At 34.6% G+C, this 27,318-nt stretch overlaps 1 protein-coding gene across 2 annotated transcripts in view; it reads right to left on the bottom strand.

Annotated features, from left to right (window-relative positions):
- The window catches only part of PSME4 (proteasome activator subunit 4), a 75,994-nt gene that overhangs the window by 18,733 nt on the left and 29,943 nt on the right, over positions 1–27,318 (bottom strand). For both annotated transcript variants that reach the window (XM_006778601.2, XM_015557867.1), the window contains 19 exons: positions 26,630–26,725; positions 18,255–18,310; positions 17,122–17,178; positions 16,865–16,920; positions 16,674–16,772; positions 14,368–14,430; positions 14,133–14,228; positions 13,068–13,199; positions 10,879–11,088; positions 9,748–9,884; positions 8,844–8,897; positions 8,417–8,546; positions 7,667–7,748; positions 7,192–7,345; positions 6,586–6,655; positions 5,277–5,402; positions 4,378–4,530; positions 1,440–1,544; positions 791–882 (listed from right to left, as the gene is read on the bottom strand). In XM_006778601.2, the coding sequence (XP_006778664.1) occupies positions 791–882; positions 1,440–1,544; positions 4,378–4,530; positions 5,277–5,402; positions 6,586–6,655; positions 7,192–7,345; positions 7,667–7,748; positions 8,417–8,546; positions 8,844–8,897; positions 9,748–9,884; positions 10,879–11,088; positions 13,068–13,199; positions 14,133–14,228; positions 14,368–14,430; positions 16,674–16,772; positions 16,865–16,920; positions 17,122–17,178; positions 18,255–18,310; positions 26,630–26,725 (1,968 nt within the window). The remainder of the gene's footprint in view (positions 1–790; positions 883–1,439; positions 1,545–4,377; positions 4,531–5,276; positions 5,403–6,585; positions 6,656–7,191; positions 7,346–7,666; positions 7,749–8,416; positions 8,547–8,843; positions 8,898–9,747; positions 9,885–10,878; positions 11,089–13,067; positions 13,200–14,132; positions 14,229–14,367; positions 14,431–16,673; positions 16,773–16,864; positions 16,921–17,121; positions 17,179–18,254; positions 18,311–26,629; positions 26,726–27,318) is intronic.

The following is a 27,318-nucleotide window of genomic DNA, read 5'->3' as shown; positions in this document are numbered from 1 at the left end:
TGCACCTGGGAACCCACCAAAATCTCTTCGTCCACACATGCCAATGCAGCTTATTAGTTTCCACAGAAAAAGCTTAAAAATATATGATGCTAAGTACTGAATACAAGAAGATCAGTAGAGAATAGTAAAGAAGTTCCGATGCAGATGCTGGAAATTGTCTAGGGCTAGGCTCTTTCGGGGGCTAACACTTCCACGGCCACCACACCCACCCCCTTTTAATGTGCATTTGTGCAGCTTGCATCTCACTCCAGATTCTGCGCTGTAGTAAATTCTGATTGAGAGTGTAGGCCCGTGGTCTGCAAACTCATTAGTCAACAGAGCCAAATATCAACAGTACAACGATTGAAATTTGAGAGCCAAATTTTTTAAACTTAAACTATATAGGTAGGTACATTGTTAAACTTCATTATTCTGCATAAAAGTGGACCAGCACAGTTTGAACCAATGTTGTTCAAGGGTTAACTCTAGTTACATTATCTAGCCTTAATGAGTGTAGGCCCGTGGTCTGCAAACTCATTAGTCAACAGAGCCAAATATCAACAGTACAACGATTGAAATTTGAGAGCCAAATTTTTTAAACTTAAACTATATAGGTAGGTACATTGTTATTAACTTAATTAGGGTACTCCTAAGGCATAGGAAGAGCCACACTCAAGGGGCCAAAGAGCCGCATGTGACTTGTGAACAGCAGTTTGCTGACCACTGGTGCAGGCAGTTCATTTCCATTCATACGTCAAGCACAAACATGCCATCTTTTATTAACTGTGTAAGTTTTTTTTTTTTTATTTACCATGCATCTACAAAGGAGCCACCTTCACCACTCAATGGTGATTCCAACAGCAGCTCAAAAAGCCAATGAAGTTTCCGGGGATCTCTGCTTTCCTGTGTTGAAATACAAAGTAATGATTAAAACAGGAGTCCTACAATGCTGTGAATGAGTCAGATGCTTTTATTTTATCAATATAAATATATCTTATTTATAAATATAAGGATAGAGGAAGAAAATCAGATTAAAAGTCACAAGTGAGTCAAATCCAAATATGTTATCATAGCTCATGTTAAAAAGATAAACAGTGAGAAAATTGTTAGCTAAATGGATTTTCTTCAAATCAGAGTATACAAGTTGTGGACATATTTAGTGTTAAAAACAACACCGATAAACTTGCATCATCTGGCTCTTACTACAATTAAGTTATCTGACTTGTCATCTGTTCTTAAACAATGTATTACTATGGCCAAGAGTATATAATAATCTCTTAAGGTTATCACTCGAGGCTTATTTGAAAGATTAAACAGAACCATTTCCAATTATTTTAAAATGACACAACTATGAGCAAAATTTCAAGTTCAGGAGGTATAATGAGAATTCACAGATTCTGAGACAAGGTATAAGAGTGTGAATAGATCAGTTAGACACAGAAGTAAGCAGGGGAACGTACGCAGGACGTTGCTATACAGGTTCCCCAGTCGTTGTAAGTTTCCACTGTGATGTTGGACAGCGCTGTTCTAAGCAGAGGACACAGAAGCTCCCAAAGCTTCTCCACCTACTCAAAACAAAATGCATGGGAAAATACTCAGAACATGTGTCTTTGGCTCTTTTCCAGGAAACATATAAACACACAAACTGATATTGCATTTAAATTATTTCTTTTAAAAAAATTATTTCTTAGAACACCAAAATAATCCAGAAAAGTAACTTTACTATATTATTATCACACATACCCAGTTATAATGTGATTGTTTTTCCAAAAAATTATTCAGAAAGAGGAGACCCCTTATATGATCCCTTACAAAATCATATAATTTCTCTTAAAGGGAAGTTCTCTCTTTAAAGTTTTGAATAATATAGCATACTGGGCTGGAAAAAACCACCATCATTTCAAAATTTTGTGTGCTTACCCAGCCGGTGTGGCTCAGTGGATGAGTGTGGACCCATGAACCAAGAGGTCGCCAGTTCAATTTTCAGTCAGAGCACATACCCAGGTTCTGGGCTCGATCCCCAGTAGGGATAGAAACATCTATAAGAGACATCATCAATTGACTGCCTCTTGTACACCTCCCACTGTATACAAGAGGCAGCCAATTGATGATGTCTCTTATAGATGTTTCTGTCCCTTTCTCTCCCTTATCTCTCTATAAAATCAGTAATAATTTTTTTAAAAATTCTGTGACTAAGGACTATCCCTTTAAAAAATTCATGCTTATTGAGATCATATAATTGAATCCTAATTTAGGAAGGAATGACATTTTAAAACAATTTCTTATTAGCCTGAAGTATAATCTTCAAACAGCAAGTTTTGAATTACTATCAATAGCCTTTAAGAAATGTTCAGTTATACAGAGACTGCAAATATATGTATAGATGCTTATCACAGTTTAATGAGAATACAAATCACCTTGGGATCTTGATCAAATGCAGACTGACTCACTAGATCAGGGTGGGACCTGAGATCCTCCTTTCCTAACAAACTACCTAGTGATGTCCATGGACTGCACTTGAGTCAAAAGGACAAATGGGAGGGAGGGCTTGGGATAATGTTTCCAGTGGTAGCACCAGGCATTGATTAAAAGTAATAATAAGAGCCCTGGTCAGGGTGTCTCAGTTGGCTGAGTGTCAACTCCATGCACTGAGAGGTCGCCAATTCAATTCCCAGTCAGGGCACATGCCCAGCTTGATCCCCAGTAGGGGATGTGCAAGAGGCAGTAGATCAATGTTTCTCTCCCCCCCTCCCTTCCTCTCTAAAATCAATAGCATATTTTAAAAATAAATAAAACAAATAAAATTGTTTCATGATATGTGAACAGGAAAAAGGCAATAATACAAATTAACAAAGTTTTACTTAATAAGGGATATTAGCCAAAACCGGTTTGGCTCAGTGGATAGAGTGTCGGCCTGCGGACTGAAAGGTCCCAGGTTCGATTCCGGTCAAGGGCATGTACCTTGGTTGCAGGCACATCCCCAGTGGGGAGTGTGCAGGAGGCAGCTGGTCGATGTTTCTCTCTCATCGATGTTTCTAACTCTCTATCTCTCTCCTTTCCTCTCTGTAAAAACTCAATAAAATATATTTTTAAAAAAAGGGATATTAATAAATATAACTAAATTAACATATTAAAATCATTCATAGGTCTTCCAAAAGTATGTGTAATTAAGTTGGCCCAAAACAATATTTGTGTGTTTCCTTTGGGGAAATGGTGGCCTAAGTTATATTCAGGCATTGCAGACATTTTAATCCTGGTTATTTTCAGCCTAGCGCATTTTGCTAAGAAACTAACCTTAGGGCTGATATATAGAACTAAATTTTACAATTAAAAAGCAGGATACTCAAAAGAAGGGTGTCAAACTCAAAGTGCCTATAACACCAAATGTGCTGTGTAGATGGGGCAAGGTGTTGAGAAGCAGCGGTTTAATGAGAACTAGAGCGTGCCCCATGAAGGAGAAGCCCAGGAGTAGCACCAGCAACAGATACAGTGCAATAGTGTGGAACCTGCATTCCAGGACCTTCATATTTTTCAAGAGAAACAAATATTTTTATATGACATATCCTGATTTCCCCCTTAATGTTGGCAAATAATTCAAAATTTAAAAGATATTGAATGTTGTCTATATACCAGGGGTTTGTGACTTATACTCAAAAGCAATATGGAATTGAACATTTCAAATTTTTTTTGTTTTAGCAGATTACTTTATTAATATGTCATTCTAAACATTACATAAATACAACCTAAACATTATTAGTATCAAACACTGTTCCAGTAAGAAGTTCAAGAGTGCACTTATGGCTATTTTTGGAAATATGAGTACTTTGGCTTTCATTATTACATCAGATGAAAAAAGCAATTCAAAGAATAGGTTTCATCTCTTCTATGATGTTAACAAAGCCAAGCAGAAAAATAAGTGTATTAAAAAAAAAGGAAGATCCCTAGCTGGTCTGGCTAAGTGGATAGAGTGTCGGCCTGCAGACTGAAGGGTCCCGGGTTCGATTCCGGTCAAGGGCACATGCCCAGGTTGTGGGCTCGATCCCCAGGAAAGGGCATACAGAAGGCAGCCGGTCAATGATTCTCTCATCATTGATGTTTCTACCTCTCTCTCCCTCTCCCTTCCTCCCTGATATCAATAAAAATGTTATTACAAAATAAATAAATAAAAATAAAGATACTCAAGCAATTTGGAAGCACTTATTCATATTCTCTTCACTGCATACTTACTCATACAAATTACTCCATAATAGGAGAAGTGGTTCTTCACCTCTATTAGGAACTCAGCAAATATTTGTTGAATGCATCAACTATGAACGGAAATGGACCTAATGAGTTGGGATTTACTACATAAATGGAAAATGTAGCTTTAATAGGGAACGTGCTGTACAAATACATCACCTTTTCAAATGTCCAATGCTTAGAACCTCTGATTAAACCAGCTATAATTTCTGCAACACATCTCTGGGTGCTTTCATGTGAATCTGCAACCAAACGTTCTAAATGGGGCTTCAGCACTGGCAAAAAGGCATCATCAAAATTTCTGAATATACCCTATAAAACAAAGATAAGAAAGTTCCTCAGTACTTAAATGACTATCATCTCCAGCCGAAACCGGTTTGGCTCAGTGGATAGAGCGTCAGCCTGTGGACTGAAGGGTCCCAGGTTCGATTCCGGTCAAGGGCATGTACCTGGGTTGCGGGCACATCCCCAGTGGGAGATGTGCAGGAGGCAGCTGATCGATGTTTCTCTCTCATCGATGTTTCTGGCTCTCTATCTCTCTCCCTTTCCTCTCTGTAAAAAATCAATAAAATATATTTAAAAAAAAAAAAAATGACTATCATCTCCATTTGTTTACCATATTACCACTGTGCTTAAAAAAACACACTCAGTTCTCCCTTCTAGAACTTTATATTTAATTGTGACATGTAAAATGACAGTATTCTTATCACTTTAACTTAGAGGTATAGTTAATAAATAGAAAAAAAATTAATAATCTTTCTGACCTTAAAAATAGCACACACACCCTTTAAAAAAGTAACATGAACATCAAATGAATCTAGTTTTGTGAGTTTTTTGTTTGTTTCAACTGCTAATTACAAAGATAAAGGGAAAAAACCTTTTTTAATAGAGTGCTAGGACAATAAGGCAAAATCAATATGATTGGCATAACTTCCAGGGCCATTTTAAATGAAAATAAGATGACTAAACTCAAACTTTGATCAAATACTTTAAAACATATAAACCTACAAACTGACAGTCACTAAGCTTTATGAAGAAGGCATATAAATAACAGTTACCTTAAAGAGGCAAAAACGTCGAGGATTAAATTTATCTTTTCCTTTTCTGTCTTCTAAAGATAGAAAAGTAATTAACTGTTCAACAAACTTAGGATCAGAAAAATGATCAAATATGATCTGTTCTGCCTGTAAAGTTAAAGAAAAAGAACATTTAGTGTTTAAAATGTATGTAAGAACAATTCTGAAAACATTAAAATTCATCTATAAAGTTTTGATACCTAACAGTAAGCTACTATTTTTGTTCTAAAGAATTTTTAGCCCTAGCTGGTTGGGTTCAGTGGATATAGCGTCAGACTGCAGACTGAAAGGTCCCAAGTTTGATTCAGGTCAAGGGTGCATGCCGGGATCGCAGGCTCAATCCCCACTAGGAGGCATGTAGGAGGCAGACAATCAATGATTCTCTCTCATCATTGATGTTTCTGTCTCTCTCTCCCTTCCTCTCTGAAATCAATAAAATACATATATATCTATATATATCTATATAGATATATATGTAATTTTTAATTCTCATAGAGGCTTTCTAAAATCCATATAATATCGCTTCCTAAAAATGCAAAATCCGTAAGAGTAACTATGTTTCCTTCATCTTCAAGTATGGATTCTATTTCTCAAACTGTGAATTAAAACCAAAACATCTTCTGCTTAGGAAATGAAGGCTTTATGCTACTGTACCATCTTGTGTGCAATTTAGAAAAAATCCCCAAACTGCACATCAAACTCCAGCAAATTATTTCCATATTTATATAGCACCAGAAATTAAAATATAAACTTTGTTCAGAATTAGAAAATGCATCTACTACACCAGTAACTTAATTGAGGAAGACATAAACTTAAAAGGCCTTAAGTCAAGTTTCAAGCTGACTAATGATTTATGAGGACTAAGGAGTTCTAACTTAAATCTATAAACATCTATGTACTGGGGAACTATCATTTACATACAATAAAAAACTAAAAGCAAGTCATTATCCTTCCTTTCACGAAGCTTATTAGACAGAAATGGTACAAAAAAACGAGCCGATAACTATACACAGTATTGCTCAAGTGAGTGCCAAGTGGGGTAGTAACTTGAAGAGTAACCTTAGATACAAAAAGACTCCAGCCACACCGTGGTCTAACAAAATAGAGGAGAACAAGGGAGATGGGTGAGGTGGAGTAAGGGAGTACACATTTACTGGTATTTAACCCAGCGCTATACTGAAACACACAGATTGGGGAGAAAAATGAACTGAATTTGAAATGTATCTGGCTACAAGTAAGTTGCATTTGAACCAGGACAAGTGTTAACTCATGGTGAAAATGGAATGCTTACCTCTGTCAAATCCTCCCTGCTCCTGCCAAGCTTGGGCTGTTCTTCCACACCAGCGTAAACAACCATATTCCTACACAGTAAGAGTTTAAATTGTAATACACGTAAGAAGATATATCAGAGCTTCGTGAATAGAATGTCTAAGAAGGTACTTTTAATAAACTCTAATTAGATGGCATGTTTGGGGGTAGGACTAACGGTCCTGGCCTTAAAAAATCTATCAGATCACTGTGTCCTTATGACACAAATTAGTCAACAGTAAGAGATAAACAAGCCTTCCTCTGGGCTGGTTTAAGCATGTTTAGTATTAACAGGTAGGAATATGATTAAGAGCAGCTATTAACAAACACCTTACAGGTATAGTGGTAGAACTAAGGAAGCCTAAGGGCTTTGGTGGAAAAACAAGAAAAGAGGCAGGATCAAGGTATAGCATTGGCAGGAGCAAAGAAAAAGAGGAAGAGGGAAAAGCCTGAAGAGTATGTATTTTTGGTGGCTGAGTCCTTCTAACTGCTTCAAGTGCTTCTGAACATCCCTAGAAGTTCAAAGATAAAACAAATTATATCAGAGATAAACAGCTTAATAATAAGGTGCATGGGAAGTCGTACTTACTGTGGCCAGGTGTAGTATCCCCAGTGAGTTTTTTCCACAAAGTAACTTGACTCCCATTCTTTTTTAGTTTTTGGTATACTTTTGCTATCATAATGCAACCAATGATTATCAGGCCTATCACCAGCAAGGATTTGGGTGGATTTAGGGTATCCACCTGAGGAAAAAACAAATTACATTTGATAAACTTAAAAATATGTGTGCAACAATTATTCTCAACTTTTAATCAATAGGATTGGTATGCCTTTGTCTTCATAACAGGACTCTCTTACATTGGCAGAGGCAAGACCAACCATGTATATCACTAGTTTTTACTAAGCCAACTGTTTTCCTTTATAATATTTTAAACTTTGTATTAAAATATTTTTATACTTCTATAGTTTGTATAGAAAAGTATTTGCGATCAAGAGCTACATACTTTGAAAGAAGCTTCCAAGTCTGCTGAGAAGCACTATGAATTACATTTGGTAGTACTTACTGATTTCATAAGGGTTGATAGTCAGCTTTTTATGGGTTCTCTTTAGCTGTTTAAGAATACCAGCAACAGCTGAAATTGCCATCTGGAAATGAAACAAATAAGGTGGATGTGTCAACTTTTTAAATCTCTTAAATGGTTGCCTGCCTTAATCAAAGCAGAAGCTGTATTTCTTTCAAGAGCAGAGAAATCCTCACCCAGCGATACCTGGTGGCACATATGAGTGCTAAATCTGACCTGGAAGGAGTCTCTTACAGTTCTTATTCTTGAACCTTCAACCTTCATGCTAGTCTCTGCCTAGAAAATTTTGATCTTTTCTTCATTACACCAATACATGCTCATTCTTCAAATCTCAGCCAAAACATTTCTTACGGATCTTTTTCCAATGTACCAGCCTAGGTCAGTCCCACCTTGTACCCCACCTCAAATTCTTTGCAAGTAAAATAAAAAAGTTGTATCCTCCGACATCTTCCCCTTCCTGTAACACTTCATATAATTAATTCGCCAAAGTCAATCTTTCCCATTAACCTATAAACTTGCTCCCTGCTATATCCCCAGTGCTGAAAGGTAGTGTCCGAACATGTCCTCATGTATTTATTAGCCGAGCTATCATATCTCAACCAAAAGAAGTAGGCTTCAAATCAATGCACTCCAAGATATTTATTAAGTGTGTCTTGTTTGCGAAGAATTTAATGGCTTCACGTGAGGTAAAAATTCTCAAGCCCAAGACTGTAACTAAAATAAAATATCTACCTTTCGAACTACAATTGCATCATGGTTGAGATTCTCAATAAAAAAACGTATGGCACGAAGAGGTAATACTCGGTCATCTCTCAAGAGTAGAGACAGAAGCCCAATGCCTATATGCTCAAATTTCCAGGGCCTAAAAAGGGGAAGGGAAAACAAAATCACAAAACACATTGCTCATAAAACCACTTTTAAACAAAAACAAAACAAAAAAAGCACAACTGAGTTTGAAACATTTTTAAGTATCCCAAATTAAAATAGGTATACTGAAGAACACCCCTCCTATCATTAGCCCCAAACTTCCCCTCTTAGTCTTGTAAATTCATGAATCAGACCACAATATTTTGTGATAGTCTTTCAAGGTCTCCAGGACAAAAAACTCCTAAAGTATTTAAAATAAAAGCTTTGAGAATTAAAAAATTCTTGTACTTACAGATTTCTCTGTTCCACACCATCTAGCAAAGTGTTTACCAAATTTTCATAGTTCCTTAAAAAAAAAAGTTCAGGTGAGGTATTATTTTAACAAAGTACTAAAATGAACATAAAGTAATAATATAATTCAAATTCTGGCTAGATTCACCCTCTCATTGGTGAGAAGCAAACCAGAGTAAAAGCAAATGGATGAACAGAGACACTGGGAAAAGAACATGAAGGGTACAAAGAAAACCAAAAAAAGTATTATACTAGGTACAGAGCAACTCAACTGCTCCTGAGTGGACATTCAAAAGTCAATTTGCGAGTAGTGATCAATTAGTTGGGAGTGGTTTGCCCATGTGGCACTCCAAGTATATATATAAGGTAGGCTACTATATATAAAAGTTTATTATTTTTATATAGAGATATTGGAAAAAATTAATAATCATATTCAGAAGGCAGAGAAACAGATCAAGATAGGAAGGCCCCTGCTTGAGTTTATCACTGAAGCACTGAAATGCTTTGGTCTCAAAAATCTAGAAACAGGTTACTGATACCCTTGATACCAAATTTGTATAAATCTAACCAAAAAGCAATTATTTATAAGTGCTATGAAAGATGTGTTCAACTTGAGTTAGTTTTTAATGACTGATATTTGTACTTAAAAATCAAAGAGAATTCACACTGAAAAAAGATATGATATTAAGATTAAGTTTATTTTAAGATGGTGTTTCCCAATTCCATAGCTAAAAGTGTCAATCAGGGATCTTCACAATGATTATTTCCTAAATTTTCGTATTTTTTTTTTACAGAATCAATGTGTAAATTTTATTACATAGTTATGGTTTACCTATATTTTAGAGATATCTAAAACCCACTATCTATAAAGTAATCTTCTTTGACAAGTAGGCACGTGTAATTACCTTAGGGCATCAGCATTCTTTACTTGTTGGCGTCTAAGTCCTTCTTTTATTTCTTCTAAGCTAGGCATTATCTGGTTGGTAGAGGGGTTTTTTGATTGTTGAAGTAATTCTGCTATTCCAACACATGACTTGGGAATCTTATTAAAAAGAAAAGCCAGGGGGGAAAAGTGAAGTATTGACACATACTACAATATGGATGAATCTTGACAATATTATGTTAAGTGAAAGAAGCCAGGAATAAAAGGCCACATATTGTATGATTCCATTTATATGAAATGTCCATAAAAGGTAAGTTCACAGAGAAAGAAAGAAGATGAGTGATTTTCAGAGGCTACAGGTATGGGGGAACTGGGAAGTATCTGTTGGTTGGGTATATAGTTTCTTTTTGACTGAGGAAAAGGTTCTGGAATTAAGAGTAGTGATAGCTGTATAACCCTATGAATACACTATTGTTGAATGAATGTTTGGAATGTGAATTACATTTCAATTAAAAAAAATTTTAGCGGTTTAATCTAATGACAGCTGTAAACAGCAAAACTGTTTAATAAAAAAGGAATACATTTAGAGCAGTGATTTTTAAACCAGAGGACAGATATCAAACATAATCACTTTAGAGAAGAGGAGCATTCAACTGTGCTCACATCTCTTTTAGCCTCCTGATTCTGACGGGTGCCCAATATGCACTGGAAGATCTGTAGATGATCTGCTACATCTCTCCATTGGAGCACCCAGGAACCTGATATTCTCTACTTTTTCATTTGTCAAATCATTCCATTTCAATTTTCTTCACTATAAATTATGAACCCAGTGGCTAGTATGAATCGCACTCTAAAATATCAATTCTTTGAAAAATGAGGCCACAGCGTATACAGGGAATAATGGTAATTACAACAATGTAATAACCCTTTGTGGCCCCTTGGAAGAGAGCAGTCTAGCTCACTCCTGGCCATGCTCCAACCTCCTACTCCACCCTGCTATCTATAGTAAAGATCACAAAGAAAACAAAACAAATGCTTTTAAAAATTAATTATCAAGAACATTATTACAGAAAAAAAGATAAGAAAAATAGAAAAGCATTTTAACAGGGTAGTATTTCCACTAAAATCTGAATTAAGAAATGGCTATACTTACTGTGAAGTCCAAGCCAATTGTCTCATACTGACGATGAATCTTTTCTGCCAGGTCATCAAATAGTCTCACTATTGATGGTTTTTCCAGGGACATAGCTTTGCTAAGACCAGAAGAAACAATTGCTGGCCAAGTCTGTACAATACAGTCCCAATCATGAAGGTTTGCCAAGCATACACCACTGTGATTTCCAAGGAGACAATACAAGGCACCCTGTAGAAAAATAATTATTAATATGGGAACTAAGAAGCCACTCACCTACATGATGGTTTTAAATTGACTAAACAGTGATTATTGATTCTGTTTAGTAAAATAGGTTCACATATTTGTTTGGCATGTTACTTTTAGAAATTTGAACTTGACATTTAATTAAGTGTCATCCAGTAATATTTTCTCTAAGTCACTTAATAGGGGGCTAGCTCAAAAAATGGCTATTCGGATAAGATAAAAGTGAAAGGATTTTGTTTTTAAGACAAAGCTTCCATCCCAATTCTCTTGTACTACAACTATATTGTAAAGGTCATGAACTATATAGACCACTCTTAGCATTTTAGGGCATAAATGTGTAGAATGATTTCTGAAGTATTTAATATATCTTTCCCACGTATTTTCCTAAGTATATAAAACAAGGTTACTTAATTATACTGTGTATTTTCTAGTCATAAAAGTTCAATTTATCAGAATGATTCGGATGACAGTAAGTTACATTTTCAATGAAAAGAACAATTAGTACCAAAACATTTCCTGAACATTCACCCTAACTAAATTCCGATCAGACTTCTTACCAACCTGATGCTGCCTGCACTCCTCTTTACAGGTCCTCTTAAGGTCACTGTTAAGCTCACCTATACTGATCTAATAGACATTTTTCAATTTTGATATTACTTAACCTATCTGATTTTGTACATTTAAAATGCTTTCAACAAGATCAATATGCTTTCAACATACCTCCCAATGAGTTACACCTTCTACATTGGGGGGGTGGGGAGGGAAGCACATTTTTTCCCATTAAGGATCATGTAGTAAGTAACTGGCCATACAGTCTCTGTTGAAACTACTTATCTGTCACTGTAGCATAAAATAACTATAGACAATACATAAAGAAATGGCTGTGTACCAAAAAAACTTTATTTACAAAAGCAAGTGACTGAGCGCAAGCTATAGTTTGTTGACCTGTTCTTACAGGCTAATTTCAAGGAACTTGTTTAGTTCTCATCTTAACTCTTCCCAGAAAGCAACTGACAGTACTGGTTGAGTTTTCCTTCTAGAAAGAAGTCTCCTTATCGTCTGTCATTCTTCCTCATTTTTTAATGTATTTATTACCTTTCCCTTCTCAGTTACCCCTTCCTCTTGAGCTTCTAATGAAGTTTTCTCAACAGCTGCCTCCTGGTCCTGCCTTACTCCTCCTAGGCTCTCATACCCACGTCTAAAGATTTCAATTATCATCAATATACACTGAACCAGTATTTTAAAATCCAAACTCAGGTGTCTAACTGCCTTGCCTCTTAGTTTATTGAAACTACTTCAAATTAAACTTGTCCAAACAAATTAATTTATAATCTAGTCTCCTCTCCCTGATATACCCAACAACCAGGTGTACAATGCAGAACCTTAATAATTTAGATACTTTTTTCAGCCCCCCCCACATTCAACTAGCAAGTCTTATCAATGCTCCCTCATAAATCACTTTCATTCAGCCCAGTTCTTTCTGATGGTATAAATCAGTGGTTCTCAACCTTCTGGCCCTTTACATATAGTTCTTCATGTTGTGACCCAACCATGAAATTATTTTCGTTGCTACTTCATAACTGTAATGTTGCTACTGTTATGATTCGTAATGTAAATATCTGATATGCAGGATGGCGACACCTGTGAAAGGGTCGTTCGACTGCCAAAGGGGTTGTGACCCACAGGTTGAAAACCGCTGGAACGGTCTTGATAAATAATTTAATAATTGGGAAGAAAACAATAAACTGTACCTGTGAAGTACACTGATGTCTTCAACTTACTTTGAAATACATAAAAAAATAAGATGGCTGAAGAAATAAGATATGAGGTAAAGTAAATAAAGCTTTAAAATGGTAAAGACAGTACCTGAAATGTGGACATACAGGCAGTCACTGAAGAATTATTTCTCCTTTTCTGTATGTTTGAAAATTTTTATAATAAAACAAAACAAAAAATAACTGTACCTTGAACTGCTGTTGTGTGACATCTTGTCTGTCAGGTCGTAAAAACTCCAAAACCAAGGGAATGATATCTCTGCAGCAGAAGTTATATGCTCCCAAGGCAGAAAAAAATGTCTGCTGCGCCTTATTTCTGACCTAGAGAGAGTATTATTAACAGAGGACTTTTATTCAATGGTAGACAAACTACAAAAATTTCTAAATAAATTATACAGTAAAAATTTAAATACCATAATAGAAAAATATACCAAAGCAATGCCTTAACAAAAACAAGTAATTATCTTTTTATCAAAAGGAAAGCATGACCACCAACCATATCTACGACTTAGGTTACATAAGTACAAATGTTTTTTATAAAGGAGAGACTAAATGGAACCAGTATGCATTTGATCAGTAATATAATCAGCAGAATATTAAATTCCTTATTCCGAGTTACTCTTGATGAAAAGTCTGATTTTCTCTAAAACACAGAATTTAATTTTTTCAATACCAATTTTATCACCACATATTTTATAACACAAGCAAAATATTCAGTGTAAATATAAAAACAATACAAGTACATATTTTAAATCCTTTTCAAAGTAAGTTTAGGTGAAATATCTGGGTTAGAGACTAGTTTCCCAATTTGTAATACTTTATATATACACAATAATTAGCTGTACATGAATCTCTTTACTTTTTTCAGTTTTCCATGATTAGAGATAATCTCTTGGTCCCATACTACCTTAAAGGATAGACCCCACAATTCACACGGTAGCAGCTTTCTAAAATCCAAACATAACACCTAGGAGGGATTACATGGTCTTTATGATGTGATTTAATTAAGTGGCAGCAACATTACACTAGCAGGATCCATCAACTTCAATTAATTTTTTTTAATTGGAGAAGCAATTACACACAGCAAAAATAATAATTATTTTTAAAAGCCTAGCAAAATTAGCATGAATATATTTACGATTTGAAAGATGTTCTTTATGCCAATAAATTTTAAACTCCCTTGTTAACATGGGGATATTTAGATTGCATGTAATAAAATGGGAGTGGGGAGAGTGGTGTTTAGACTAGCCTTACCTGACTGTATGAACTTGTAGATAAACGAAGAAGATCTCTGATCATATCTTGATGTACCTTTTTGTACTCACAACCTTCAACAGTTAGTGTTCGTAGCTACGAAAAATCAATGTAAATCAAATCTCAAAAGTCTGTACTAAAAGCTCATTTAGTTATGAAGTAACACAAATAATTAAATATTCATCTGGAAAACTGTCATTTAAAGAAGTCATCTTGATTTTAAAAAGATATTTACCTCATGCTGCAACATTACTCTGTCAATCAACAGTGCTCTGATATGTTGTTTTTTCCCATGGAGCTGAAAGATAAAGTAGAAAACACTTCAACATTTTCCCTAAATGATCACAACAGTGGATTGTCCTAAAACTCTTAATGAAAAATTAGTTCAAAGAAGGTCATGGCAGGCTGATGACTAGTGGAGGTTGTAAATTTATTCTAAAGCCAACAGGTTTATTTTAAAATGTACTATTTCAATCAACTTTATGTATAACAATAGAAATATTCCCTTTAAATGGTTCATCCAACACCCCATTTTTCTGATAAATTATGAATAGATTCATGTATGGGAAGCAATAGAAAGCAATGGAGTTGGTTCTTATTCGGTCAAAGTACACAAACAGCCTACAAAGAAAATTTCTGGACTCAGTTACATTTATAAGTAGACTCCCTAGGTGACTGTGTGTTTACTACAGAATATAATATCTTTTATTTTTCTGAAAATTATCATTTAAGCTCTCCCTCACCCCCAATCTTCTACCCAGTCACATTGGTCATCAAGTCCCCACAATTCCTTCTTTTTTATTTTTTTTAATATATTTTATTGATTTTTTTACAGAGAGGAAGGGAGAGGGATAGAGAGTTAGAAACATCGATCACCTGCCTCCTGCACACTCCCTACTGGATATGTGCCCGCAACCAAGGTACATGCCCTTGACTGGAATAGAACCTGGGACCCTTGAGTCCGCAAGCCAACACTCTATCCACTGAGCCAAACCGGTCAGGGCAATTCCTTCTTTCTTAAAATACTATTTCTCCATCTTCATGCCAGGGACCAGATTCAGGCTATTTCTCCACCTGGGCTATTAAAATACTTTAACCAACCTCCTATTTCCAGTCTCAATCTCCTACTGCATATTTTTCACAGCGGTAAAAGAGCTTTTCAAAATTCACTCAATTGATTATTGCTCTTTCTAATATTCAAGCCAGATCTAGTTAAAAATCTTTAATGACACCCCTGAGTATAAAACTAAAGCACTTTCTGGGGAAAAAATTATAAATGACCTGGTGTAGCACCTGCGACTCTTCCCAACAGACAGTCTCCTAAAGCAAGCCATGTTTGTAACATCTCCCTTTTATATACCGCTAGAGTCCCAGTGCATAAAATTTGTGCCCTAGAGCGGGGGGTAACATCACTGCTAGCTTACTGTATCCATAGAAATGTCTTCCTTCTATTGTAATTTCCCCCTTTTGTCAATTATTCCTCTTCCCTTTCTCATAAATACACCTTGGGGGGGGGGGGGGTCCCTCAGCCCAGCCTGCACCCTCTCATAGTCCAGAAGCCCTTGGGGTATGTCCAATTGCCAGCTTAGGCCCGCTCCCCACGACATCCTTAGTGCTGCCCTGCCACCACCACTGTGCTCACCAGCTGTGAGCCCGGCTTCTGGATGAGTGGCGCTCTCCCTGTGGGAGGACACTGACCACCAGGGGGCAGCTCCTGCATTGAGCATCTGCCCCCTAGTGGTCACCATGTGTCATAGTGACCGGCTGTTCCACTGTTAAGTCGATTGCATATTAGCCTTTTATTATATAGGACTAGAGGCCCGATGCACGAAGATTCGTGCAAGAATGGGCCTTCCTTCCCCTGGCTGCCAGCACCGCCTCCGCTCTGGCCTGGAGCGGCTGTGTATGCAAATTAACCTGCCATCTTTGTTGGGTTAATTTGCATACTCACTCCTGATTGGCTGGTGGGTGCCACAAAGGTACGGTCAATTTGCACCTTTCTTTTATTAGTGTAGATTCCTTCTGTCTAGCATTTCTTGCCTACATAAGAAACTAACACCTTTTAGACTTAATTTAAATAAAAACCTCCTATAAAGAAAACTGCCAAGAACATCAAATGGCTAACTTAAGTATTCTTTCTTCCATGCTCTGAGAGAAACTTGTACTGACTTTTCCTGAAGCATAAATACAACATGAGATATATTTTCCTCTGATCTACATAAAGTGCCTTTGGACAATTCCTATCTTTTACTCAGTACTTCAGGATCTTACAAGGCAGTTTCAATGCCATTGCCAAGTTACCACACTCCAAATTCCCATTGAGAGTTCAGAGACTGGAAACAGACTGAACAGTTTGTTTCAGAAAAATATATTTTTTTCCTAGGACCCTTTTGATTATATCATGATATCATATTTAAAAATCTACTACTTTTACTTATGTCAACTTCTTCTCTATGCCTAATAATCACTAAATCAGGTGGTTATATCAATATTACACATCTTTAAAAATATTATTTCAGAGTTGTAGGGGAAAATACTGACCCGATTTTCCATTGATTTCTTTACTAGGTTAAAGCTTTTCCAACGGGAGTCAAATTCATGCTTGTGAGATCCTTGGAACTGCAAAAGGTCTCCAATAATCTGTGTGAAAAAATTTCAAATTTTATATTTTTAAGTCATTGCATCAAACCTATCCTATTAATAATTATGAAATTATTAGATGACAACTGTACCTTTATGATAAGAAACAATGACTTGGTGTCATCTTCTGAATTATTAAGTATGTGGTCTATAAGAGGAGAAGAAATCAGATTTTGGTTAAAATATTTTGAATTACTACAGTACTCCTAATATATTAAAAGTCTATTAGTTAAGGAAAAAAACACCGTGTGATATTTTCACTATTGAGAATGAAAAATGTTAAGTAAAAGCACATATGTTACAGAATTAAATTCTAAATATTAGTAAAAAAATGCATATATGTACTTACTAAGAAGTTTCCTTATGACTCTAGCGATGGCTTCTCGGTGGTTCTCTCTGGATAAATCTTTTTTAGAAAAATGAGAAGGTATTTTAGAGACACTGAAACACTTCCATACTGTTGAAGTTTTTTATCAACAGTTTGTTTAAAGAAGAGATAATGTATCCAGGAGAAAAATAAACAAGTGAGTTGGCCTTCAAAATAGTTGGATTAACCCCTTCCCCAACAATTTTTTTGTTACAAACGTTTCTTTTTCAGACTAATTTTTTTATTTTGGTTCTATATAGTATTTTTGATGCTGGTTATGAAAACAGTTTGTAACTCGTCTTCCTATAAACCATATTTTTTTACCATATTTTCTTAGTATACTCGTCGACGACTGAAAAAGAACATTTTGTGAATACGAGTATACACGTTTCTGCCGGGGAAGGGGTTAATGACTAAGCGATATATAGAATAACCTTCACATTTACAATGACCTGCTTATAAAACTTGATTAGACAGGCAAAGAAGAGGGAGGAAAAAAACCCATCTTTGCCAATAAATATTTCAAAGACTCTATTCACTAACTAGAGACCATAAATGCATAGGATTCTCTAATTAGTTATGGGTGACCCAAATCAAGCAAGCTAAAATTACTCTAGCAATTAATGCAACTAACTCCAGTGTTAATCCAGCAATAGGGAAGTGTGTGAAATTTCTACCAATGTTAGATTCAGAACATTAAATGAACAGAATAAAATGCTTTACATAAATATTTATATGAAATTTAACTATGGTAGAAAAATACAGATATAGTCAGAATATATAAAGGTTATAATATTCTCATTCATATCAAGTAGATCAGTTCTAAAACAATCCTAAATATAAATGAATATTACAGTATATGAAAGTCTGCCTCTGCAAATAGAAAATATCCAAATATTTACTGACCCAAATTTCTATTTTGTACTAGCTTACCCTTATATAATAATTTCCTAGTTTCTCCAGAAAAATATAACTATTGTGTAATTAATATTCACTTTTATATATAAAAAGGAGCATAGGAAAATTATAACCACAAAATTATTCATTTTAACCCTTTAGAGTAATTGACAAAAAAAATAGACTACGCAGATTTACCCAGATTAGGATTCACATACCATATTCAAGTCCAGTATACAACTTTGTCTCTTCCAAGGACACCATACTTGGAACCCTGTACAAAAACAAGAGTGCTTGTATTTATTAATAATACCAATAAGAAGGATTAAAGGGAAACATGTCATTGCTAGAATGTTTAAATCAAAACAAAGATGATGACGCTCTTTTAACAAACACACATTTCCCATCTTCAATATTTCAATTCTTTATCCTTGTGAGGATAGATGCTATCTCTTTCATCAGTAAGAACAATAGTATTCATCTTAAAGAAAATGTTAATTACATTTAATGACTTTGAGGGGAGTGATTCACTGCCCAAATGAGTGTTGTATTGATATTCTATAGTCAAGTGTAAAAGCTTAAGTCTGATGATAAACATTTATACATTTATACAAAGGAAAGTCAGATTTATAATAGCATCGTAAGGGTTAAAAGTAGTCACCAAAAATCCACAATCAAATTTTATTGTAGAATATATAGCAGACAAGCTTCTTTAGACAATCAATACCCTTCCTCTTAAAACCAGCCAAACTTATTTCTCCTACCATCTGCAGAAAAAAGCCACTACTTCAGAAGATGTTCAGAGGTAAAAACAAAACAAAACAAAACACTGCATTTCCTAGTTAAAGATCTGTCACAAAGAAACATGTTACTGAAATAAACTGAACTAGTTAAATCTATTAAATGAAAAGTCACTTTTTAGGTATGTGAGAACAGGTATTGGAAAATACAAACTTGTAAATGAAATCTAAATTTTCTACAAAAATACTTTAATTTTCAACATTTTATATCAAAATATGAGACTGAATTCAATAACTTTTAATAAACAAAGAGATATTACTTTCTAAGAGGAGAAACACAGGCACAAATGCCAAGAAAACATGGGATAAGCATATATAAGGGCTAAGTAGCAACAAACAGCAATTTTACAGTTATTACTCATCACTCATGAATCACACAGCCTTGTAATGAAGAAAACACTTTAAAATCAACACACTCCATCTCTAGTGTATTTTTATACGTTAAATTATCTTTACCTTAATATTTTATAGTTTTAAATTCTGGGATTTATCTCAATAGTAATAACATCAAGATTACTAAAATGCCAATTAAAGTATGTCCCTCCCCATAATCTATGCCTAGTGAAAACAGTATCATCACAAGATTCAAAACCAAGCCTACAGAGTATAAACAAAGAATGGTAATGGGCCGAAACCGGTTTGGCTCAGTGGATAGAGCGTCGGCCTGCGGACTGAAAGGTCCCAGGTTCAATTCCGGTCAAGGGCATGTATCTGGGTTGCGGGCACATCCGCAGTAGGGGGTGTGCAGGAGGCAGCTGATGGATGTTTCTCTCTCATCGATGTTTCTGGCTCTCTATCTCTCCCCCTTCTTCTCTGTAAAAAATCAATAAAATATATTTTGAAAAAAAAAAAAGAATGGTAATGGGTTATAATATAAAATGCTAATTTGCTTCTCAGAGATTTTCAAGTTCAAATTCTAATTCTTAATATCTGGTTTTCAGCCCTAGCTGGTTTGGCTCAGTGGCTAGAGTGTCAGCCTACGGACTGAAGGGTCCCAGGTTCAATTCCAGTCAAGGGCATATGCCCGGGGTTGCAGGCTCAATCCCCAGTAGGGAGTGTGCAGGAGGCAGCCAATCAATGATTCTCTCTCATCATTGATGTTTCTATCTTTCTCTCCCTCTCCCTTCCTCTCTGAAATCAATAAAAATATATATTTTTTAAAAATCTGGTTTTCATTACATAAAAGTTGGAAACTTGAACATTCTGTAAAATTGTGTATGACTGAAAAATAGACATGTACCCAGAATTTAGTCAGTAAAAATAAAATAAGATTCCTTTAAAATGAATGTAAATGAGAGTCCATGTCTACTGAAACTAGATTTCACCAGCGAAGAGAAAAAGGCTGTGCTTAAGCAGTAACAAGCAAAAAGCATAGACTGTTACCACCCTGGCCTAACCTCCCTTGGTAGAGGATGGGGAGGTGCTTGTCATGAGCTGTCACATGAGAGGACGTCTCCTCACTGCTGCTATAAATATAAGTAGTTTACTAAAGTAGTAATACAATTGTACCATACCCAGTCCATACTTACTACCAAATAATATTGAACCAACCATACATTTTAATTATCACAAAATTAGTCTTACAAGTAACATAAAAAACAATCTCTACAGCAAACCTCAGAACAATTTTTACTATATCCAAAGGGAGGGGGGAGAACCTATCAAACAAATGAAAAAAAATCCAACCCTATTAATTGGTAATTTGAAATCGTTTTTTGGGGGGTATGATTTATGATCCTAGTAACCAATTACACTGTAATCACTTTTAAAAAGAAGTCTCAACTATAAGCCCTGATACCAATTTTTAAAATCCATGTGTCACTCTAAATAGTTCCCCTATTAAAAAATTTGAAGAAAGATGATCAGTTATTATAATTACTTTAAAATATCAGCCAGCATGGGATTTTCAAGTATAGTATTAAGTAACCCATGTAAATAAAAATTACTTAGGCTTTTATTTTTAAAGTCTAAATTAAAATACATCTACAGAACTCAAGTGTAGAGAAGGCATCTTAGACATATATTTCAGTTTTGTTTATTCTTATCCATCACTAATTCCTTTTAGGCTTATTTATCTAAGATTCAGCTTTAACTGATCTCTTATCTAATAAGTTTATTGAACTCCATTTGGGTTGACATGTTTTACAGTAAAAGTTTCTCCGCAAGTGTAAAAACATATTTATACCAATTTTTTTCTTCTGATCTCTAAAAGAATAATTTTCTAAAAGAAATCTCTAGTCATGACCTATTTATCTCTTGTGGCCACTTTATAAGTCATGTGCAGCCATACTCTGTTACTTAAAACTGCTCTTGTAACTTTTAGTTATGAACATCTTAGCTGAATAGAATTAAAGTACTGTCAACTTATAGATCTGTGTGCTGATTAAAAGCCATAGTAGCAATATATATAATTTAAATCAAATATCATCACTTTCCCACCCCAAGTGAAATTTATTCTTCTCACATTCACTGTTTCATTTTACATGGAGTAATTTGACATAAGAACTAAATAAAATTCTGACATGTAATTTCAACACAACATATTATAATACCATCCATAAATAATAAAGTTAAATCAACTAAATAGTACCAGGCCATCTAATTTATAACAAGATCTATTCAATATGTGTGCCACCGGGTGGAGGGTGGGAGGAGGGATGGGACCTGTAAGTTTCCACAACTATGTAATTGGTACCACTAGATGGCAATCTTCTTTAGATGTGATCAGAGTAGAACTGAAAACAATCACTGGAGGAAAAAGATGGTGAAAAGGGAAGCAGTGACTAATAACATAAAAACAAAATATACAAATCAAATATGCAAATGAAAGCTAGATTAACTGTCGTAACACAACCGCAAACAGTAATAACTCTTCCTGTCTGTAAGTGAAAGAATAAGCTACCCTTTCCAATAATCACTCCCCTCCCAAATGAAAACAAACCAAAAGGTATAGAACCAAGCCACTAGATATTTTTTCCAGCCAAGATTATGAAGTGTTTCACAAGAGACAATTGGCCTATTTCTGTGTTCTGTTATGCAATTCAATCCTAGGCATCAATAATAGCAATAGACACAAATGACAAGCTAGCTCTTCCTCTACCATGGGCATAACAGGTTGCTAAGTAAAGAAAGAGAAATCTTACATAGTGCCTGGTTGAAAATTTATGCTGAGCAAGAACTATTTTCATGTCTGATACATAAGCTTTTAAAAATTCAAAGAAAACAGTCAGAAGGTGAAATAAGGAGAAAACAGGATTACTCACCGTGGAGTAGTAACTGTTTCCTTTTCTGTGTGCGGCTCCCCCAGCAGAGCTGGGTAGTTCCCTGGAGGTGCCAAGAGAGGTTAGCTAGCCCTGCCCCTCATCGCAGAACAACACATCCTTTCACATATTAATGAAATGGTCTCAACTCTTAGACCTTAAGTATGAATTTTTCTTGAATGAAAAGTTAGTAAAAGCTGAGATCTTAAGAATGATCTAACTAAGAATGACTTACAGATCCACCAGAGAAAAGGGGGTATAAAGTAAAGAAGAAATACTGGAGATGAAAAATGATGACTCCTCTACCTTGAGTAACCCTGTTTTTATCAATATTAGTTTTTTACTTTCTGTGATAGCTGGTTAGACCTAAAAGATTATGAGTGGACTGCAAAAGGAGAAATTAATGATGATTTGAGGATTAAAGGCAAGTGTCCAAAATTCCTGTGACCCTGCAAAGACATACTCCAACTTCCACATCTATAAAGGTAGAACTGTGAGTATAAACTATATCACAAATATTTCTATTAAATCATCAACTCAAGGTTCCAAGGGTGAAATAGAGAGGTTCCAATGTCAGAGTAATTAGGCAGACTTAGTACAACAAAACTGCTAAAAATCAAAATTGTACTAAACTAAAAAATGTATCCTTTAATTATCCTCAAGGAACCGTAATTTACCCATCATTTGAAACAGTAAAATGTATACTATGTACAAGATATTTAGTGACCCCCTACACTCCTATAAGGCCAAAAATTACAATGCAGATACATTAGGTATATCATTTATTTTATACTTATTAGAATAATCAACTTATCTAAGTAGTTTATTTTTTGTCAGTCTCTAATCACTTAGCATAGTTCATGTATTTATAGTAGCCATTCCCCTGAACCAAATGGGATTTTAAGATCATCCCATATACTCTATTAGAAACTAGGTTAGATTTTCTTACAGAAAATCTCAGAACTTAGTTTTTCATTACTTTTCAATTTTCCAGAAGACAAATACTACTAATACATGCGCAAGGAAAACTTAATAAAGCACCTAGAATATTTTACCTAACTGAGATTTATATAAGAAAAAAAAAAGCATAAGTTGAAATTTTAAAAACTGAGTTTCTATGTGCTTCCAAAAACTGCTTGAGTATTTTGGAAAATGCATACATACTGTCCCATAACACAGAGGCAAAATTGTTTATCAACATCGGTAATGTTTTAGCACCTTAGGCATTACACTAAAGCATCTATCACATTTATGTCTTTCCTTTTCTCCCCGACCTGATACATTTTACTCTATTTCCCATGGAGCAACTACTTTCTTATTGTTGTTTTTATGTACTAGTTCAAACTGATGCTGATAATTTAATTGAGAGTTATGCTACGGATATTCTTTCCTCACATCAGGCAGTGTGATTTAATATCACAGAACAATGGCACCATCAACTGAAATTACTTAGTGTTTTCAAATCAATGTACATTTAGAAAATTTTAACAACTGACTTACTAAAAAAGCATTTCAGAAATTTAAAAAACTAACTTTATTTTATGATACGCTGGTGAGAACCAATTTACTATCAGCCAAAAAAAGCTATAATGTTATATAAAGAAAATATAAGGTGGCATACATTACCAAAACAAATTAAAATTTCAGATAAAGATGAAACCAGTTAAGAAAATGGTTTTAAAGGAAAGGATTTTGTTAAGAATGAGTTAAAGGCCAAGGGAAGACTATACAAACTCCGTGTTTTGGCAACTCAATGGCTATGGGCTGTTCATTCATTTTTATTTCAACTTCATTTAATCATTATCCTGCACAGATGTACGTAACTATAAAGAACCTTAAAAATGTGTATTATTCAATGATTAAAATGATAGACTTTTTCATCATTTCATATTTTATTTTGTTAGGTATTACTAAATATACAGGGGTGGGCAAGAGTAGTTTTACAGTTGTGAGTATGGGAAACAGCTTTCTTGTATTATTATTTATTATTGTATTTTTCATACAAACAACCATAACCTACTTTTTAAAAAAAATATATTTTATTGAATTTTTACAGAGAGGAAGGGAGAGGGATAGAGAGTTTGAAACATCGATGAGAGAGAAACATCAATCAGCTGCCTCCTGCTGCACAACCCCTACTGGGGATGTGCCCGCAACCAAGATACATGCCCTTGACTGGAATCGAACCTGGGACCCTTCAGTCTGCAGGCCGACACTCTACCCATTGAGCCAAATCGGTTAGGGCTGTAACTCACTTTTGCCCACCCCTGTATACAAGAAAACATGTTATATGTAGACTTTTAAATATATTTAAAAATCTTATAATTGTATATTTATATTAAATAGCTTTAATTACTTCATTATATTAAATTTTCACACTAAAGGTGAAAAGTCAAAAACAAAGTATCTCCATCTAAATTATCTTTCTTCTCCAACTTTTCTGGGAAAAACCTATAAAGGATACTCAGGATCAATTTCATAGTTTATAGTGTATAGTAATGCATGCTAACAAATTATTTAGTTACAGTCCATGGCATTCGTAACATTTTTATAACATGGTATTATTTTCCTTATTGAAAATGCATTTCATTATATATAAACCTAATTGGTGTATAATAACAAAATATATGGCAATTTTGTCATTTATTTCAAAAGATAAATTCTTGCCCAGCTGGTGTTCTCAGTGGTTAGTGTCGACCTATGAACCAGGAGGTCATGGTTTGATTCCTGGTCAGGGCACATGCCCAGGTTGCAGGCTCGATCCCCAGTTGGGAAGCGTGTAGGAGGCAGTTAATCAATGATTCTCTCTCATCATTGATGTTTCTATCTCTATCTCCCTCTCCCATCCTTTCTGAAATCAATAAAAATATACATGTAAAAATATATACACAAAAAAGATGAATTATTTGTGACAATTTCCTATAATAGTGCACATGGTATAATATGGCTACATGATGATATGAACTTCCATATTGAAAAACCTCCAGGCCCCCTTAGCTGACCCTTCAAGAAGTACATCTAAATGATCACTCTACTAAAAATCTTCTCATCATATACACAGATTATACATGCTTTTGCTCTTAGATAAATTTTTGGATTAAATGAAGACACTTCTCATTGTCAACAAGTCCAAGCACAACTAAATTTACTCATTTAATAAACTCATTACATATTAAATATTTTACTGTATTACACACTGTTGAAATCTTCAAGAAAATAAAAACCATTGATTTTAATTTTAGGTCTCATTTAAACTTATTTAAAATGAACCTCTCATGCCCCTCCAGATGGCGGGCTCAGTTAGTTGGAGCAAAAGGTATTCCCAAGCACCAAAAGGGCTGTGGGTTCCATTCCCAGTCAGGGACCATAACTAGGTTGTGGGTTCGAACCCTGGTGGGGATGTTTATGGGAGGCAACCATCTATGCTTTTCTCTCTCACACATCAATAAACATATCCTCAGGTGAGAATTTAAAATAATGTAAAAATCAATCTCTCATAATGAAAATGAACTTGGTAATACTGCTCTGATATCAAACTACAAAACTAATGAAAAACAAAGGTTCATTAAAAGAATTCAGCAAATTCCTAGGTAAACTGAAAACAGATTCCCTTACTTGAAATGACCCTACTTCACCCTCTTAAATCTAATGAGCAAGCTAACATTCAATGTCTAAAAACAGCTTTTAGATTGAAATAAGTGGAAATTATGAAAAAGCATGATTCCAAACAATGATTATACAAAATATAGGAAAGACAAGCAAGTCATATTTTAAAACTCCTTGAAGCTTTTTATTGTAAAATCCACAAATAATTCTCCTCTTTGTGTTTTTTAGTGGGCAGGGGTTACTTACTCATTTTTATGTGATTTTCATTAAGTTGTTCAGCAATGAGATGTTGATGTAGACAGAAAATGATCTAAGATGGTATACTGAAACTAGTATCTACTTATTATGTGAGCTAAAGTTACATATTTGCTGATGTCCATTAAACTCAATTTTTTAACTTAAATGGTATCACGAACAATAGACTAAATCAAGACACTCAATTCAAAATAATAATACTTTGAAAAGCACTTAAATTCAAAAAAAGCAACTTGATAGATCTAAAAAGTTCAAAATCATAATGAATAACACTGAACAAATTCTTATTTAAAAAACACCCGTTTTTTGCTGCAAAATCTTTAATCAACATTTACGGCAGACTAAAAGTATTTTTCTTTCCTTTTTTAAGCAGAGTATTTCTTAATTAACTTAGTAATCTAATAAACTTAAATATCTCTAAATTAATATTTAAAACTCATGAACATTCAAAATTATCCTGGCACCATATGAAGATCTGAATAAGCCTTAAGTAAACAGTTTACAGACTTAAATTGTGCCTCAGGTATTTTTTGGCCTATCAATGACAAAAAGGTTAAAGTGATACAAACACCACCAATAACTATAAACCAGAAAATCATTATGTGACTAAGACTTAAAATATATGCCAAATGGAAAAATAGCAAAATATGTAAAGTAGTTATTGTTACTTACAAGTTAGCAACTGGCTCTCCTTTCAATGGAGGTAGGAGGTTTCCTGAGCCAATTAAACAGTTATGCACTATAGTCAAACTCTGTAGAACATCATCTCTAGAAAAAAATAAAAGGTATTTTCATATTTTACAAGACCCCAAATCCCTATTTAATAAAAAGCCAAGAATCTAGGGGGAAGTACAAAAACTTCATCAAGTGGGGATATACAAAATTAAGGCAAAAAAATGGCAACCACCACAGTTTACCCACTTAATAGTTCAAGGTAATTAAACAGATATTTACTGGTAATAAGAAATGTGCTTATATTTAAGCAGGTTCTAAATAATCACAGGTAACAAAGACTGATTGTGCTTTGTAAAACAATTCTGAATTTAATCACCTATGTACCTAAAGATCACTACCACAAGAAAACAGTATTACATGGAATCTTCAAGCATATCTCATCTAAAAATGGACTAAACGTTCATTTCAAAAGGCAGATTTGTGCAACAGACTATATAGTTGACATGAAGTCAATCATACTTCCTCCTCCAATCCCATTTCTACTGAATTTGCTATTAAAGTTTCCTGATATTTGACACACAGTAATCTTCCTACTATTATTTTAGGAACTGTCAAATATCCAAACTATAAAAGTCTAATGATTTCAAATAATTTTCTTATTAAAGCCTATAGAAAAGGAAAAAAAT

The sequence above is a fragment of the Myotis davidii genome, unplaced genomic scaffold (genome assembly GCF_000327345.1).
Source record: "Myotis davidii unplaced genomic scaffold, ASM32734v1 scaffold6, whole genome shotgun sequence".
NCBI lineage: Eukaryota > Metazoa > Chordata > Mammalia > Chiroptera > Vespertilionidae > Myotis > Myotis davidii.
This window is presented reverse-complemented; position numbering and strand designations above follow the sequence as displayed.